The following is a 12,308-nucleotide window of genomic DNA, read 5'->3' as shown; positions in this document are numbered from 1 at the left end:
CTGTGACTTCCCTCCTGTAGCTACTTAGTGGCACCCCCACTGGGTGCCTGCTGCCTCACAGCAGAGCGAGGACAAAGCTGCTCTGGCTGGTCCATTGCCTGTTTCCCTGGCTGGCTGTGGAAGCCCCAGATAGGGCATGGGTTGGAGCTCGACTGGCTGTGCCTGCAGCTAGGGAAACAGTGGAAGTGTTGATTGTGGCCCCTTGACATTTCTGAGATAATACGTTCGTCCCTCAGGGTGGGAAGGTCAGACATGACTGCCCTGGAGCTGCATTTCCAGCATAATGACTATAACTGTAACGAATGATGTAACCCTTATAGAAAAGCAATTGATAAAAACCTAAGCACTGGAACACATGGAAAGAACTAGTTATGGTAATGTACATACATGTGTCCATTACTATACTTAGAGGGGGTTGTTGACTTTGTAAATGGCTCCATTTTGTCATGCGGCAACCTTAATTTTAAATCAACAAAGATTTTGTCAGGAATTACCAAGCTTTTTTTTTTTTTTTTTTTAAAGAAATGATAAATCTCAGCACTGCATTAATAATGTCAATCTCCTTCATCCATATACATGCCAACAGAGGTTTATATGCTGAAAAGAGAGAGCAGAGCATTCAAAGTTATATGCGTAGGTCTTTAGCACTAAAATATTTATACATCTGTAGGTACTTGATTGAAAGCCCATTGCAGTGAATAGAGTTCATGGAAGATAGGTCCATCAATGGCTATTAGCCAAGACGTTCAGGGACACCACACCATGCTCTGGGTGTCCCTAAACCTGTCACTGCCAGAAGTTGAGACTGGATGACAGGGATTTATCACTCGATAATTGCCCTGTTCTGTTCATTCCTTCCAAAGCATCAGGCCCTGGCCACTGTCAGAAGACAAGATACTAGGCTAGATGGACCTTTGGTCTGACCCCATATGGCCATTCTTACGTTCTCATAGTCGTTCCATTTATATCAATGGGCTTTGCATCAGGCCCTTAACGCATAAGGTTTTCTATAGTGCCAAAATGCCAGGAGTTTGTAGAACAGCTTTATGGCCTGGTCACATAGCATTTTCTATGGCACCAGGCTCCCAAAAATTCACACTGAGGAGCTCCCCACATGTACATATCCAGGTGCAACGAAGGAACTTTCGTCTCCTGCAGACACCTAAGATCCGCAGGGGAGGAACTGCTACTGAGCCTCTAGGAGGAGGATGATAGCATGATAGATCCTTGTGGCCTGGGGCAAGCTTCAATCCGGTCTGTCACCATGGGAAGGGAGAAGGGGAACCACTTCCCACCCAGAGGTGCTGCCCAATATGTAGAGGGATTGCAAAGCCCTACATATCCTTTGGGATGTGAGGTGCTACAGCAATTACTATGATAACACCCAGCAAGCAGACAGAGAGGCATGCAAGCACTAGAAGACTGCGAACAAGTATGAATGTCTACCACCTCCTCCCCTGCAGCTCCTACCTCTACCTCCCTCAAGCTGTACCTGACCCACTGCCACCTCCCCTCTCGGAGTCCAAACCCATCTCCAGCCTCCTACTCCCTGCCTGCAAGCTCTCTGCCACCAGCTCTATCTCCCTGCTTGCTCCTCCCCTCCCCTGGCCTTGACCTGTCTCCCCTCACTGGTTTCTGGGCTGAGGGAGGAGTCAGGATCTGGTGGGGGAGGCAGGGGAGGTTAGGAGAGGCCAGGTAGGGTGTGTCTGGGATTGCAACCCAACCCTGCCTTGCTGTGCTCAGAGATCTTCCTACCACAGCGCCCCCTCTGGCTGCCCTAAAATTCAGGACATCGCCCACTTCCCAGGTGTGTCTCTATGTTTTAAATCTCATGACCAAGTTCGGAAGGGGATCCTGCTGCCATGAGCAGAGCTCTCCCTGGAGACCAGCACCACAGAGGACGCCCCGGGGCGCAAGACAGGTGAGGGGAAGGGGATTGGATTGTCCCTTGCCCTGAAGAGCAGTACCATGTGGGGGAAGAGGTGGAGGGAGGGAGGGGGAAGGGAGGTGCTGGCTTAGGAAAATAACCCTTTGATTGTTATTTTTTTTTCGTAGTCACCCAATTAAAATGACTGGCCCCTCCTGCGGAAGTTGGATCTCTAGCTGCCCTTAGTCCTCAAGTGCCAAACACCTCCCCAGCTTGTCATGACAGGAGCCTTCCCAGCAAAATATCTGAGCTCCATGTCCACACTCTCCCCTCCACTCGTAGGCTAGGAAGGCATTCTGGGTCTGTCTGCATCAAGTGTGCATTAGTCTTTATCACCAGGCTGCTTTCCACCTTGCACAGGTCACGCTCTAATGGGGAAAGGCTCACCTTGCAATTATTAAAGCTTCTTGTGCTCATTATGTTCCCATTAGCCAATGAGACAATAGTACTAACAAGGGGTGAGCATGGGTATTTGTATCTGAGTTCTTTACATGCTGTGTTAACGGCTCAGGGTGTCGTTGAGGGAGATGGGGTTCAAAATAACAAGAGATAATAATACTACCTCGATCTTTTCCTCAGTAGATCTCAAAATACTTTATAAAGGAAGTCAATATCATTGACCCCATTTTAAACCGATGGGGAAACTGAGGCACAGAGTGGTGACGTGACTTTCCCAAGGCTACCCAGCAAAACAATGGCAGAGCTGGGAATAGAATCCAGTTTGAACCAATAAAGGCACAGATTTTTAACAGCAAGAGTAATGAACCAATGGGACACCATACCAAGGGAGAACAGAGCTGGTCAGAAAACTTTTTTCCATTGACACTGAAGTCTTTCACAGAAACATATCAGTGTCAACAAATATTTAGTCAGGAAGATATCTCAGGTTCAGGATGGAATTACAGGTCAAAACAAGAGAGAAAGACCCACTCCAGAATAGCCTGGTGCTTAGGGCTCTCACCTGGGATATGGGAGACCCAAGAACTTGAACTTGGATGTCTCACATCTAAGACGAGTACCCTAACCACTAAGCTATTGGTGGGTAGAGCTCTCTTTCTCTCTCGTTTTTGGCAAAACATTTCAAAAGGTCTCAGTTTTGGTGTGCATCAGCATGAAAACAAATGTCAAAACTTCATAATTTTACACAAAGTGGACTTGCTGTTTCCCAGCTAGCTCGAGTGGTGGCTGTTTTAAAATCAAGATTGGAGGTTTTTCTAAAATATCTGTTCTAGTTCAAACAGGAATTAATATAGAGAAAGCCCATGGCCTATGCTATGCAACAAGTCAGTCTATATGATTGCAGACATGGTCCCTTCTGGCTGTATACTCTATGAAGCCAGGTCTCCAAGGCTCTGTTAACACACTGCCTTCCTATGAAGCTATGTCCTTCTCCTGGTATTTTACTTCCTGGCTGCTGGAACTATCAGGAGACCAGAATTCATTTTGCTTTGGCTCCAAAAGATCTCTCTTATTGGGCAGGGGAGCAGAAAGCTCATGAAAAACATAAGCAAACATGTCTAGATGAGTTTTTCCAGGTTCCTCTGAAACAGCAGTGTTTGCCAGGCCATCCACTAAATATTTAAAACACGGCACTGAAATGCAGGCACAAACCCTGTTAAAGAGGAATTGTCAATAAAACATTCATTCTGTGTTGTTTTTTTAAATTACCTTTTGCCTCAGTGTCTTTTCTCCTTAGGTGATGAATACTGAAAGCATCTTCACATCTTACTTTCATCGTTTACTTTGCTGTTTTGTCTTTGCACTTTGCTGAGCGTGGCCGACTGAATTTGCTCACTAAGAATTTAATGAAGGATTAGAATGTTGCAATGGATTTTCTGAGTTCAGCTCTGGAATTTAACATAGAGCTACTTCCTTTCTGTAGTATCATTCAAAAAGCCTACAGAAAGGATCCCATTCTGTGTTACATCCTATCGGCTTGTAGAGTCGTTTTTATCAACCTTATGGGTTTTCAAACGTGCCCATCTCCTGTTGAAAGTCTCACTCTTCATCCCCATGAAATTCTGTGGGAAGTCTACAGAAGGGTTAGATTAGCCAGTTCCACCTTATGGTTCTCTGCACTAGTAAGATTCCACTGTTTGAAATAAAATATTTTTAGTGGAGCAGTTTCTCCATTGGAAAATGCTGCTTTCTTGAAATCAAAATGTTTCATGGGAACTTGTCAATTCTGAGGAAATTTTTGACATAAAAGTTGCAAAATGATTCCAAATGGAGTCTTTTATTTTGTTTTGACATTCTCACTTGGTCTTGTATGTTGTAATATTAATTTTATATGACACATATCCAATATTTCATTATAGAATAATGTTTCACCCTTGTTAAAATGTTTCATTTTAATGTGGTCATTTCAATGCTTCCAGACTGAAATATTTTGGAATATGCTTTCCATGAAAAATTTGGAAATTTTGACTTTTCATACCAGTGGGGGGACAAAAACAAACACCACACATGTTGGTATTTCCCACGGGATGAAAATTCTGTTTTCTGATCAACTACAGTCACCAGTGCTCTAGAAGAATGTTTAAATATTACAAAAGCAAACAAACATGGACATATCTCTATTAATTTAGATCTTGTGCCCCCCACCCCTGCACTTGGCCTCATCCCTCCCTTCCCTGCACCACACACAAACCCTTTTGATTCTGAGATTTAAAAAAAAAAAAAAAAAGAGTTTAAAAGTAGATGACTGTGTTCCCCTCAGCACAATTCTGGACTCATGAAGCACTCACCATTTTAAAAACAATTCTCATAGCTCCCCTTCTTCAGTGAGTTTTCAGGATGGAGAAGATTTTGCTGTTATTTTTACCCCAAATCCCTACTCTTGCTTTTTTTTCTTCTTTCTAGAACATTTCTCAGCCCCCCCGCCCCTTAAGAAAGTACTAGGAGTCCCCCCACATCTGCACCCACACCAGTATCCATGTAGTGTGATTATCTCACCCATACACCACACACATTGAACTAGCAGCAGTGGCCCTGAATAGCAGGGTGGACTGCAGGTCTGGTGTCTTGGCAGAGCTGTGTGGGAGCCCAGGACTGGACTCCCAAGGAGCAGGGGCTGTGGATCAGGATTGAGGGACAGTAGTAGAGCTGTCTGGGGAAAGCCAGATCTGGAATCCCAGGGACTGAACCTCAGGACTGAGGTGCTCTGGCAGAGCCCTGTGAGGACTGCAATCACAGGGGGTGCTTCAGGCATAAAGCACACTGGCAGAAGCTTTCACAGTGCCTGCCTGCACAATGAGGTTGGATCCATAGCCTGTTTGCTGGCAATCAATGGGAGAATTTCCATTGACTGAATGCCTCAGTCCAGAGCCATTGGTATCTCTCTCATGAGCAGTAACACTCATTCCTAGTAATAATTTAACAAGTGCAGTTGCAGAGAGAGGGAGGTTCAAAGAGGAGGAGAATGGGGCTGGAGCAAAACACAAGGGAAGCGGCCAGGTAGGAAGGGAACTCTCTAATTGCAGAGATCTTCAATATCTGCATTCAAAGGAGAGAAAAAAATGCTCCAGAAAACAGACCCCTCCCCCCATCAAATGCCTTTTGCGTGGCTGATTCTTTTACTCTAAGATCCTTGCACTCTAGACACGAATCATTTCCGGCTCCATGTGCTTTCAGTCAAAAAGGGGCACCAGCTTTTTTGCCTTTCACCTCAGCCCATTAACACAAAAGCAGGTCTTTTTTGTTCCTTTATTACATGTGGCCCAGGCATGGTAAAGCAGCAGCCAGCCAGCCTCAGGCCCGTGAACAGAGAGTGGAGCGCCACAATTAGAAAGAGACCTAGCGAGAGGTTGCTAATGAAGTGGCAAAGATTTTTTTCCCCCTCCTTTTTAGCTAAGATTCTCTTTAATCTATAAATATATAGTCGTAGCTGTGGGCAAACCAGAATGTCATTCCCTGTAGCAATCAAAGCCGGTCCTCCTGGAGTCTGATTACCTTCTTCCTACTCTAAGTGACAGAACGATGAAAGTAAATTTGACACTGATATCAAACTGTCCTAAAGGTCTATTATACACCCTGTTGTGTGAAAATACTAGATAGGTCTTCCCCCCACCCCTGTCCTACCCCAGGTATATACACAGGAGCGTGTGTCTCTCTCTATTGGCCCATATCAAAGAATCAAGAAGCATCTCAGTTAGGGTAGCGTAAATGTTTTGAATCCAGAGCTGCAAACATGTGTGGCATGTCTCTGTCTCTCTAACCTTTCCAAGCACTGGCAGTCTAAATGCTAAGCTGCTTACATAGGCTATTGGCAATATATCTACAGTATCAGGATCTCTTTCCCCTTTGCTCCCTCTACCAGCCATAACATGGAACTGGTATTCCCCTTACACGAGTCACCCAGCAAATCAGGTATAGCATACACAGCACGTTCCCTGGGTATACACATTGTGAGGCTGGGAATCGGTTCTGATTACAACCTGGCTGCAGCTCTGCTCAGCATCTCTTCACTCGTTAACTCTGGTGAGCTTATCCAGCAGCAAAAATCCCCGAGCAGTTCGCCCCCAACACAAAGATATTTGTCCCCCCCCCCCACCCCGTACAAGAACAGCCAAGTCCAGGATCCAGGGCGGGTTGGGAGCTACTGTTGGAAGTTGGAGAGAAGGGGGTTGGTGTTATTCAGTAATCAGTACAGGAGGAAGTCAGAGAGGGTTCGACTTGGAAAAACAAATGTAAAGGAAGGAGGAAAAATACCAAGGTTCAAGGGTCTGATGTCTAAGTTCTACAGAAAACAGCCAGCACAGCAGGTGGGGAGGGAGAGTTGGCATTTGGTGTTTGTTTTTTGGTAAGTGTCACTCACGGTAGAAAACATATTCGGTGTAAGAGGTCCAGATCTTGTCGTCTGTCTGGTCATGGGCAAAGGCGCAGGTGCCCGTGGAGTTGCATGCCACCATGTGGAAGCCGGCGTTGGCCAGTTTGTCAAAGGCTTGCTCCAGGAAGGTGAATTTGAGGTAGTACCTGGAGGTGTATCTCTCCGGGGGCCGGTCAGGGTCCCTGCTCTCGTTCAAGGTGTCCCCAAAGACTTCTTTGGCGAGCGAGGTCTTGCCGCACACCATGATCCGCGCCACCCTGCGGAACTTGGCATCCGTCTGACTGTCTCTGCCCAGGGTGTAGGTGCCCCGGTAGCCGATGGTGATGAAGCCTGACCTTCGGATGTCTGGGCCAGCACCGCCTCCGCTGGAGGCAAAGGACCCCCCAGGGGCATTAGTCAGGGCGGCGCTGGCAGAGGTAAGATTGCGGGCCATGTCCGCATTGGGCGACAGCTCCTCTGGGTCACTTTGGCACGGGTCATCCCCGATGGAGTTCTGCTTGCTAAGCTTTGGAGACAGCATCTTGACCAGCTCTGGTAGCTTGAAGTACTCGGCTTCCCGTTGCAGGCGGTTCCTCTCCGGGAAGTGGTCAGGCAGCACCAGCTGCTGGTCCCTCATGTAATCCAGGATGTAGCGGAAGAGGAAACCATCCCGGTCCACGAAGAAGCGGCCCTTGCTGTCCCGGGCCAAGGAGTGGATGTTCTTCTGGGTGAACATTTCCCAGAGCAGTGAGCCAGGCACACTGACCAGGGTGAGGTGGCGTGTGATGTAGACCTGCCCACCCACATTAAGCTCAATGATCTCTGGGAAAGGGAATTCATCGCTGGGTTTGGAACAGCTCGCATTGTCCACCAAGGCCATGGTGAGCCACCTCCTCCTTCCCACCTGCAAAAGCAAGCAACAGTCCACAGTGATGTTAAACTCACCAGGCAATGCAACACAGTTCTCTTATCAACACCAAGGCCTGCATGGCGCTGGGCCTGCAGACCTCACCCAGCTGAGATACTTCAATGGGGTACCTCAGATGATTAAGCACTGCAGGATCAGGAACATGCTTAAGGTCCTGGCTGCCTGAGACTCCACCTCTCTTCCCTTTGCCTCTGGGACCCTGAGGTCAGCGGGGCAATTTACTACAGTCCCTGGATCACAGCATCTGGGGCACGATAGGTGGGACATCATTACTGAGGGTATCCTGGTCTCTAGACTTGGCTTCCCTTCCATGGTCTGACAGGTTAGGGGGCCCAACCTGTTGACCTTCAGGACATATTCTAAGTCCATCTAGTTCCTCCAGCTGTTACCTGGAGGGTTACTGCAGTTTACTCCATGGACGGGAAGTTTAGCATTTTTGCTGACATTAGTCAATTAAATTCTGTATTGTTTAAATAACAGGAACAATAGGAGTTGCCACACGCTGCATCTGATCTATGGCCCATCTGGCTCAGCACCGGGAGGTGGAAAATACCAGCTGCTTCAGAGGAAGCCGTAAAACACCCATAAGCGGGCAATACTATACCCATGGGGTAGGGTTCTACACAACTCCAGGCAGTGAGTGGTTGATTTGCGCCCTAGCGCAGGAGGGCTGGTGGTGTTCCTCGCAGATATTTATCCCAGGCAGTGTAACTGCTGCTGATGTGTCTTGGACTCGTAGAAATAGCCAGTCCTTTTGGACTCCTCATTCTGCTCTGGGCACAAAGAGGGTGTGATGGAGACATGATGACCAAATTCAGACTGGGTAGAAGATGGCACAACTCCACTGAAGTTCCTGGAGCACCGACTCCCCCCAGCTCTGAATTTAGCCTTAGAAATCTAAACACATTCTAAAGCCCAGAACATGCTAAAGCTGTAAAGGTTTAAGTGGGTTTCCATATCAAACTGGATGACTTTTTTTAAAGGTCCTGGCACCAAAACCCAGCATCCAAATACCCTGGAACGTTCAGTGGTGGTGGTTGGGGGCGGGGGGTGTTTGAAATCTAAGTCTAGACTGAACTTTACCAACAGACCTTAGAGATCTGATGATCAGTTCTGGCTGAACAATGCTCATTACATGAGCTTGTGGGGAGCACAACCTTTGTGCCTCTCTATATTCTGGGACTGGCCTTAGGCTCTGCCCAGGCCCTGGGGTAAATTAAGAGCAGCCTCAGGAATGCTCTAACCAATGGCAGGCTGCTCATAAGTCCGAAAGAGCCATTGTGGCAGTCAAGAATAGCCATAGCTCAGCAGCACTCTAGCAGTGCCTTGCCCTTACCCACACCCCCAACTACAGGTGCTGCAAGGGGGTGTGACATAGAGCTGTCACTCTGGCCTTATGGCACCCATGGAATTACCCTGTGTTGGGTATAATCCCCAGTGGCTAATTCTGCTGTCTGAATGTCCCCAAGAGTGCTGCAAAAGGATCATAACACAATAGACAGTTGGATCCCCCCTCTCTGAAATGATCCAAAGCAAACCCTTAGCTCTCTGGACCCCCTCCCTTTGGGAATCCAAATCAAACTCTGAGATTGGCAGCATGCTCCACCTCTAATTGTTTTCTAACAAAATTATGCCAAAAAATTGTTTCAAGTTCCTTTGGCTCCTCCAGAGTGCAGAGCCCAGAGCCACAGCCCCTAGCCTGCTCTCCAATGGGTAAGGGGACCTCTGCAATGACACCTAGCTACGGTGAGAAAGGGGACCAGGTAAAAACAACTGGCTGCCTTTTACTTTCCAGATCTGCGCCCCTTGTGACTTTGAGTGACAGCGGCTGACTTTACTAACACCACCAAGTTACTCCTCTTAGCCCCGCACAGCCGATGGAGTTACGAGAGAGTAAGCAGGAGTCTGCCTCGCGTTTCATTCAGCAACAAAAACAAACCCTGCCAGCAGAGTGCCAATTACAGACTCTTTATTACAGGCGATGGCAGCACCGGCAGAAGGAGCACAGCCGGATTCCTACCGCACAGCTGGAGCTTGCAGCAACGGCATGCCAAAATAACACGCTTCTGATCTGTAAAGTGAGCACATTTGCTATGGAAGTTACAGAGACTTTAGGGGCCGAATCCTGCTCTCAGCCCCGTGTAAATCCCGTACACTAGGGAGGCAATGGAGCTCCTCCGCATTAACACGGCTGTGATAGAAAGCAGAGTGTGGCCCTTTTTATAGTCACTTCACTGATTGCAACCACACTGTAACAGTTGGATCCCAAGCTCCCTGAACTCAATGGCGCTGCACTGATTTACACCAGATGAGGGTTTGGCCCCCACTGACTTCAAGAGGTTTAGGAGCAAGCCTTAAGAGAATGCTTTTCAATTAGAAGCTGCCAGCCAAGTACAAAATCCAGAGCATCGCAGCCCCATTCCAGGATCGAGATGTCTGGAAAACAGGGGAAGGGGTTAAAAAAAAAGCTCCTTTAGCCACAAGTGAGAATTCCCTTTAACAGCTGCCTTCCAGCCTAATCAGAAACTCCACCGGCAGGCTTCTCGCCCCGGCCACATCACTCCAGTCCCTCTTTTTGCCAGGGAGGGAGGGAGGAGAGCATTAGTTAATGCCTTTACCAGTTTGTGCAATGCACACATCTCCGGATAGGAACGCATGCACGGCTGGAATCTATGGCATCTTTCCCTTCCCCCATGAGAACACTTCCAAACACTCGGCCCTGGGCCCTATCCGGCTCCCACTCAACTCAACAGCAAAATCTTCTCCTGAGCAGGATCAGGCCCGCTGCTCCGGTGCCAGCCAGCAGCAATACAGACATAACGAGTAATAACCACCCGCTTCAAAGACTGGTGCTAAGATCCCTGCTCCGATGAGGCTGGCTGCAACTCAGCCCCGTCCAGGCAACCCTGTCCTGAGCCCCACGCTCGCCTGCCACAAGGGCAGCAGAGGAGGTCATGCCCCGGAGAAGTTGGGACAACGCTGCTTCTGACAACCAGGCTCTGCTTGTTGGCGGAACGTTTCCCTTTACACTGATGCAAAGTAACTTCGGTGCCGTGGAGTGTGAAAGACCCTGATTAGTGAGGACGTGCGGTCCCAGCTCGGGGTCTTTTTATAAAGCGGCTGGCTGCCAGGCCTTTCAATTATTTAATAAGTATTTTTAAGGCGATCAGGCGGCTTACAAATGACCAATTAGGCTAATTGGGGAGCGATTCCGTGCTAAAGCAACACTCTCCCTCCATTTGTGGGACAGATACCTAGATAGATAAAGTGCTTTGTTTGTGCCGGGGCTCGCCAGGGCTGAGCCCCAGCACCTTTGGGCTTAATGGCAGTTCATAGCCCAGACAGCTCTGGGCTCAGCAGTTCAGAACCCTGGCCCCTCTGGGCTTGGCAGTTCATAGCCCCGGCACCTCTGGGCCTGGCAGTTCATAGCCCGGACAGCTCTGGGCTTGGCAGTTCATAGCCCCGGCACCTCTGGGCTTGCTGCATCAGTTATGAAAGTAAAAAAATTGCTTGAGCCCCGGCACCTAATTGCTTGAGCCTGGCACCTCTTTCATTACAAATTAAGCTTGGGATAGAGAGACGGTCATGCATTACAAATGACAATATAGAACTTGATCCCCACCTTTCCAACTGCTCCTGTTCAAAGCGACAGTGGCCAAGGACCCAGACAAAGCTGGCAAAGGAGGCAAAGGGTAGAAGCAATGACAATGTCTTCGGGCTCTTTGGTCTTTCTCCCGTTATGTGGCTTTCATTCCTCCGGGGACAGACAATCCTTCCTTGCCAGCAGGTCCCTCAAGCGAGCCTAAAACAGCAGCCTTGGTCTGCCCTCCAAAAAATGACCATCCATTCCCAGGCGAGAGAGACAAGAGGAAAGCCACCCACGCGCACACAAAACCGGCGTGCCAGAGGAAAGGGCAACCTGCCACTTTCAAATCGCCAGCCCCTGGGGGTGCTGTACATCAACATCCACTGGCAAGCTGTCCTCGAAATGAAACCAGCGAGCGCCTTCCTCTCTGACTGCAGCAGCTACTTAGCATTAGGGAAGCAATGCACTCAAAAGGGAAGGCAGAGAGATTAGGAGATCAGTTACCTTTTAATCTTTCACTGTAGCCAGTGCAGTATGCCCTCCTAGCGCCTCTGTATTGTGGCTGCCCTCCCCTGCTCCAAGCCTCTCTTCTTCCCTGTCCTGCTCTCTCTCACACACTGCTTACCTTTTTATTGCTGGGAAGCTGAGCGAACCCTTCTCCTCCCCTTTTACGACACACTCACTCGCTTCACTCCCTGCCAGCATATTGCAAGAGCTGCATCCTGTACAGCTAGAGAGAGTGGGAGGAAGGGCAGCACGTGCAGTGTTATTCACTCTCTTCGCTACTTTTATTTCCCGCAGGAACTGGGATGGACAAACTCTTGACGCTTGGACGATGCAGGGCCACTGGATTCCAGCAGACCCTTTAGGATGCAGGATTTTCTATTACGAGCAATTTCGTATAGCAGGACAATACACAATAGGACAGCTCTAGCTACAGGGGTTACACTCTAGCCCTCACCAGGCAACCCAGGGGAATACAGTCCCCATTCAGGGCAGATGAGGTTTTTCAGGCACCCCACATCTGTCCCAGGGGACGTGCTGTTGGCAAGAGAAGAAA

At 48.5% G+C, this 12,308-nt stretch overlaps 1 protein-coding gene across 2 annotated transcripts; it reads right to left on the bottom strand.

The window, feature by feature from the left end:
* Window positions 1–6,513: 6,513 nt before the first annotated feature.
* On the bottom strand, window positions 6,514–11,902 carry LOC141994188 (BTB/POZ domain-containing protein KCTD12-like). 2 transcript variants are annotated; one of them, XM_074964362.1, is made up of 2 exons: window positions 11,285–11,902; window positions 6,514–7,638 (listed from the first exon to the last, which is right to left on the bottom strand). In XM_074964362.1, the coding sequence occupies exon 2, from the start codon at window positions 7,612–7,614 to the stop codon at window positions 6,736–6,738; it is 879 nt and encodes a 292-aa protein (XP_074820463.1). In that variant the 5' UTR covers window positions 7,615–7,638; window positions 11,285–11,902; the 3' UTR covers window positions 6,514–6,735. The 2 variants fall into 2 exon arrangements, with proteins under 2 accessions (XP_074820463.1, XP_074820462.1); XM_074964361.1 differs by having other exon boundaries at window positions 11,753–11,901.
* Between the last annotated feature and the right edge of the window lie 406 nt (window positions 11,903–12,308).

This window comes from Natator depressus, chromosome 9 (genome assembly GCF_965152275.1).
Source record: "Natator depressus isolate rNatDep1 chromosome 9, rNatDep2.hap1, whole genome shotgun sequence".
Taxonomy (NCBI): Eukaryota; Metazoa; Chordata; order Testudines; family Cheloniidae; genus Natator; species Natator depressus.
This window is presented reverse-complemented; position numbering and strand designations above follow the sequence as displayed.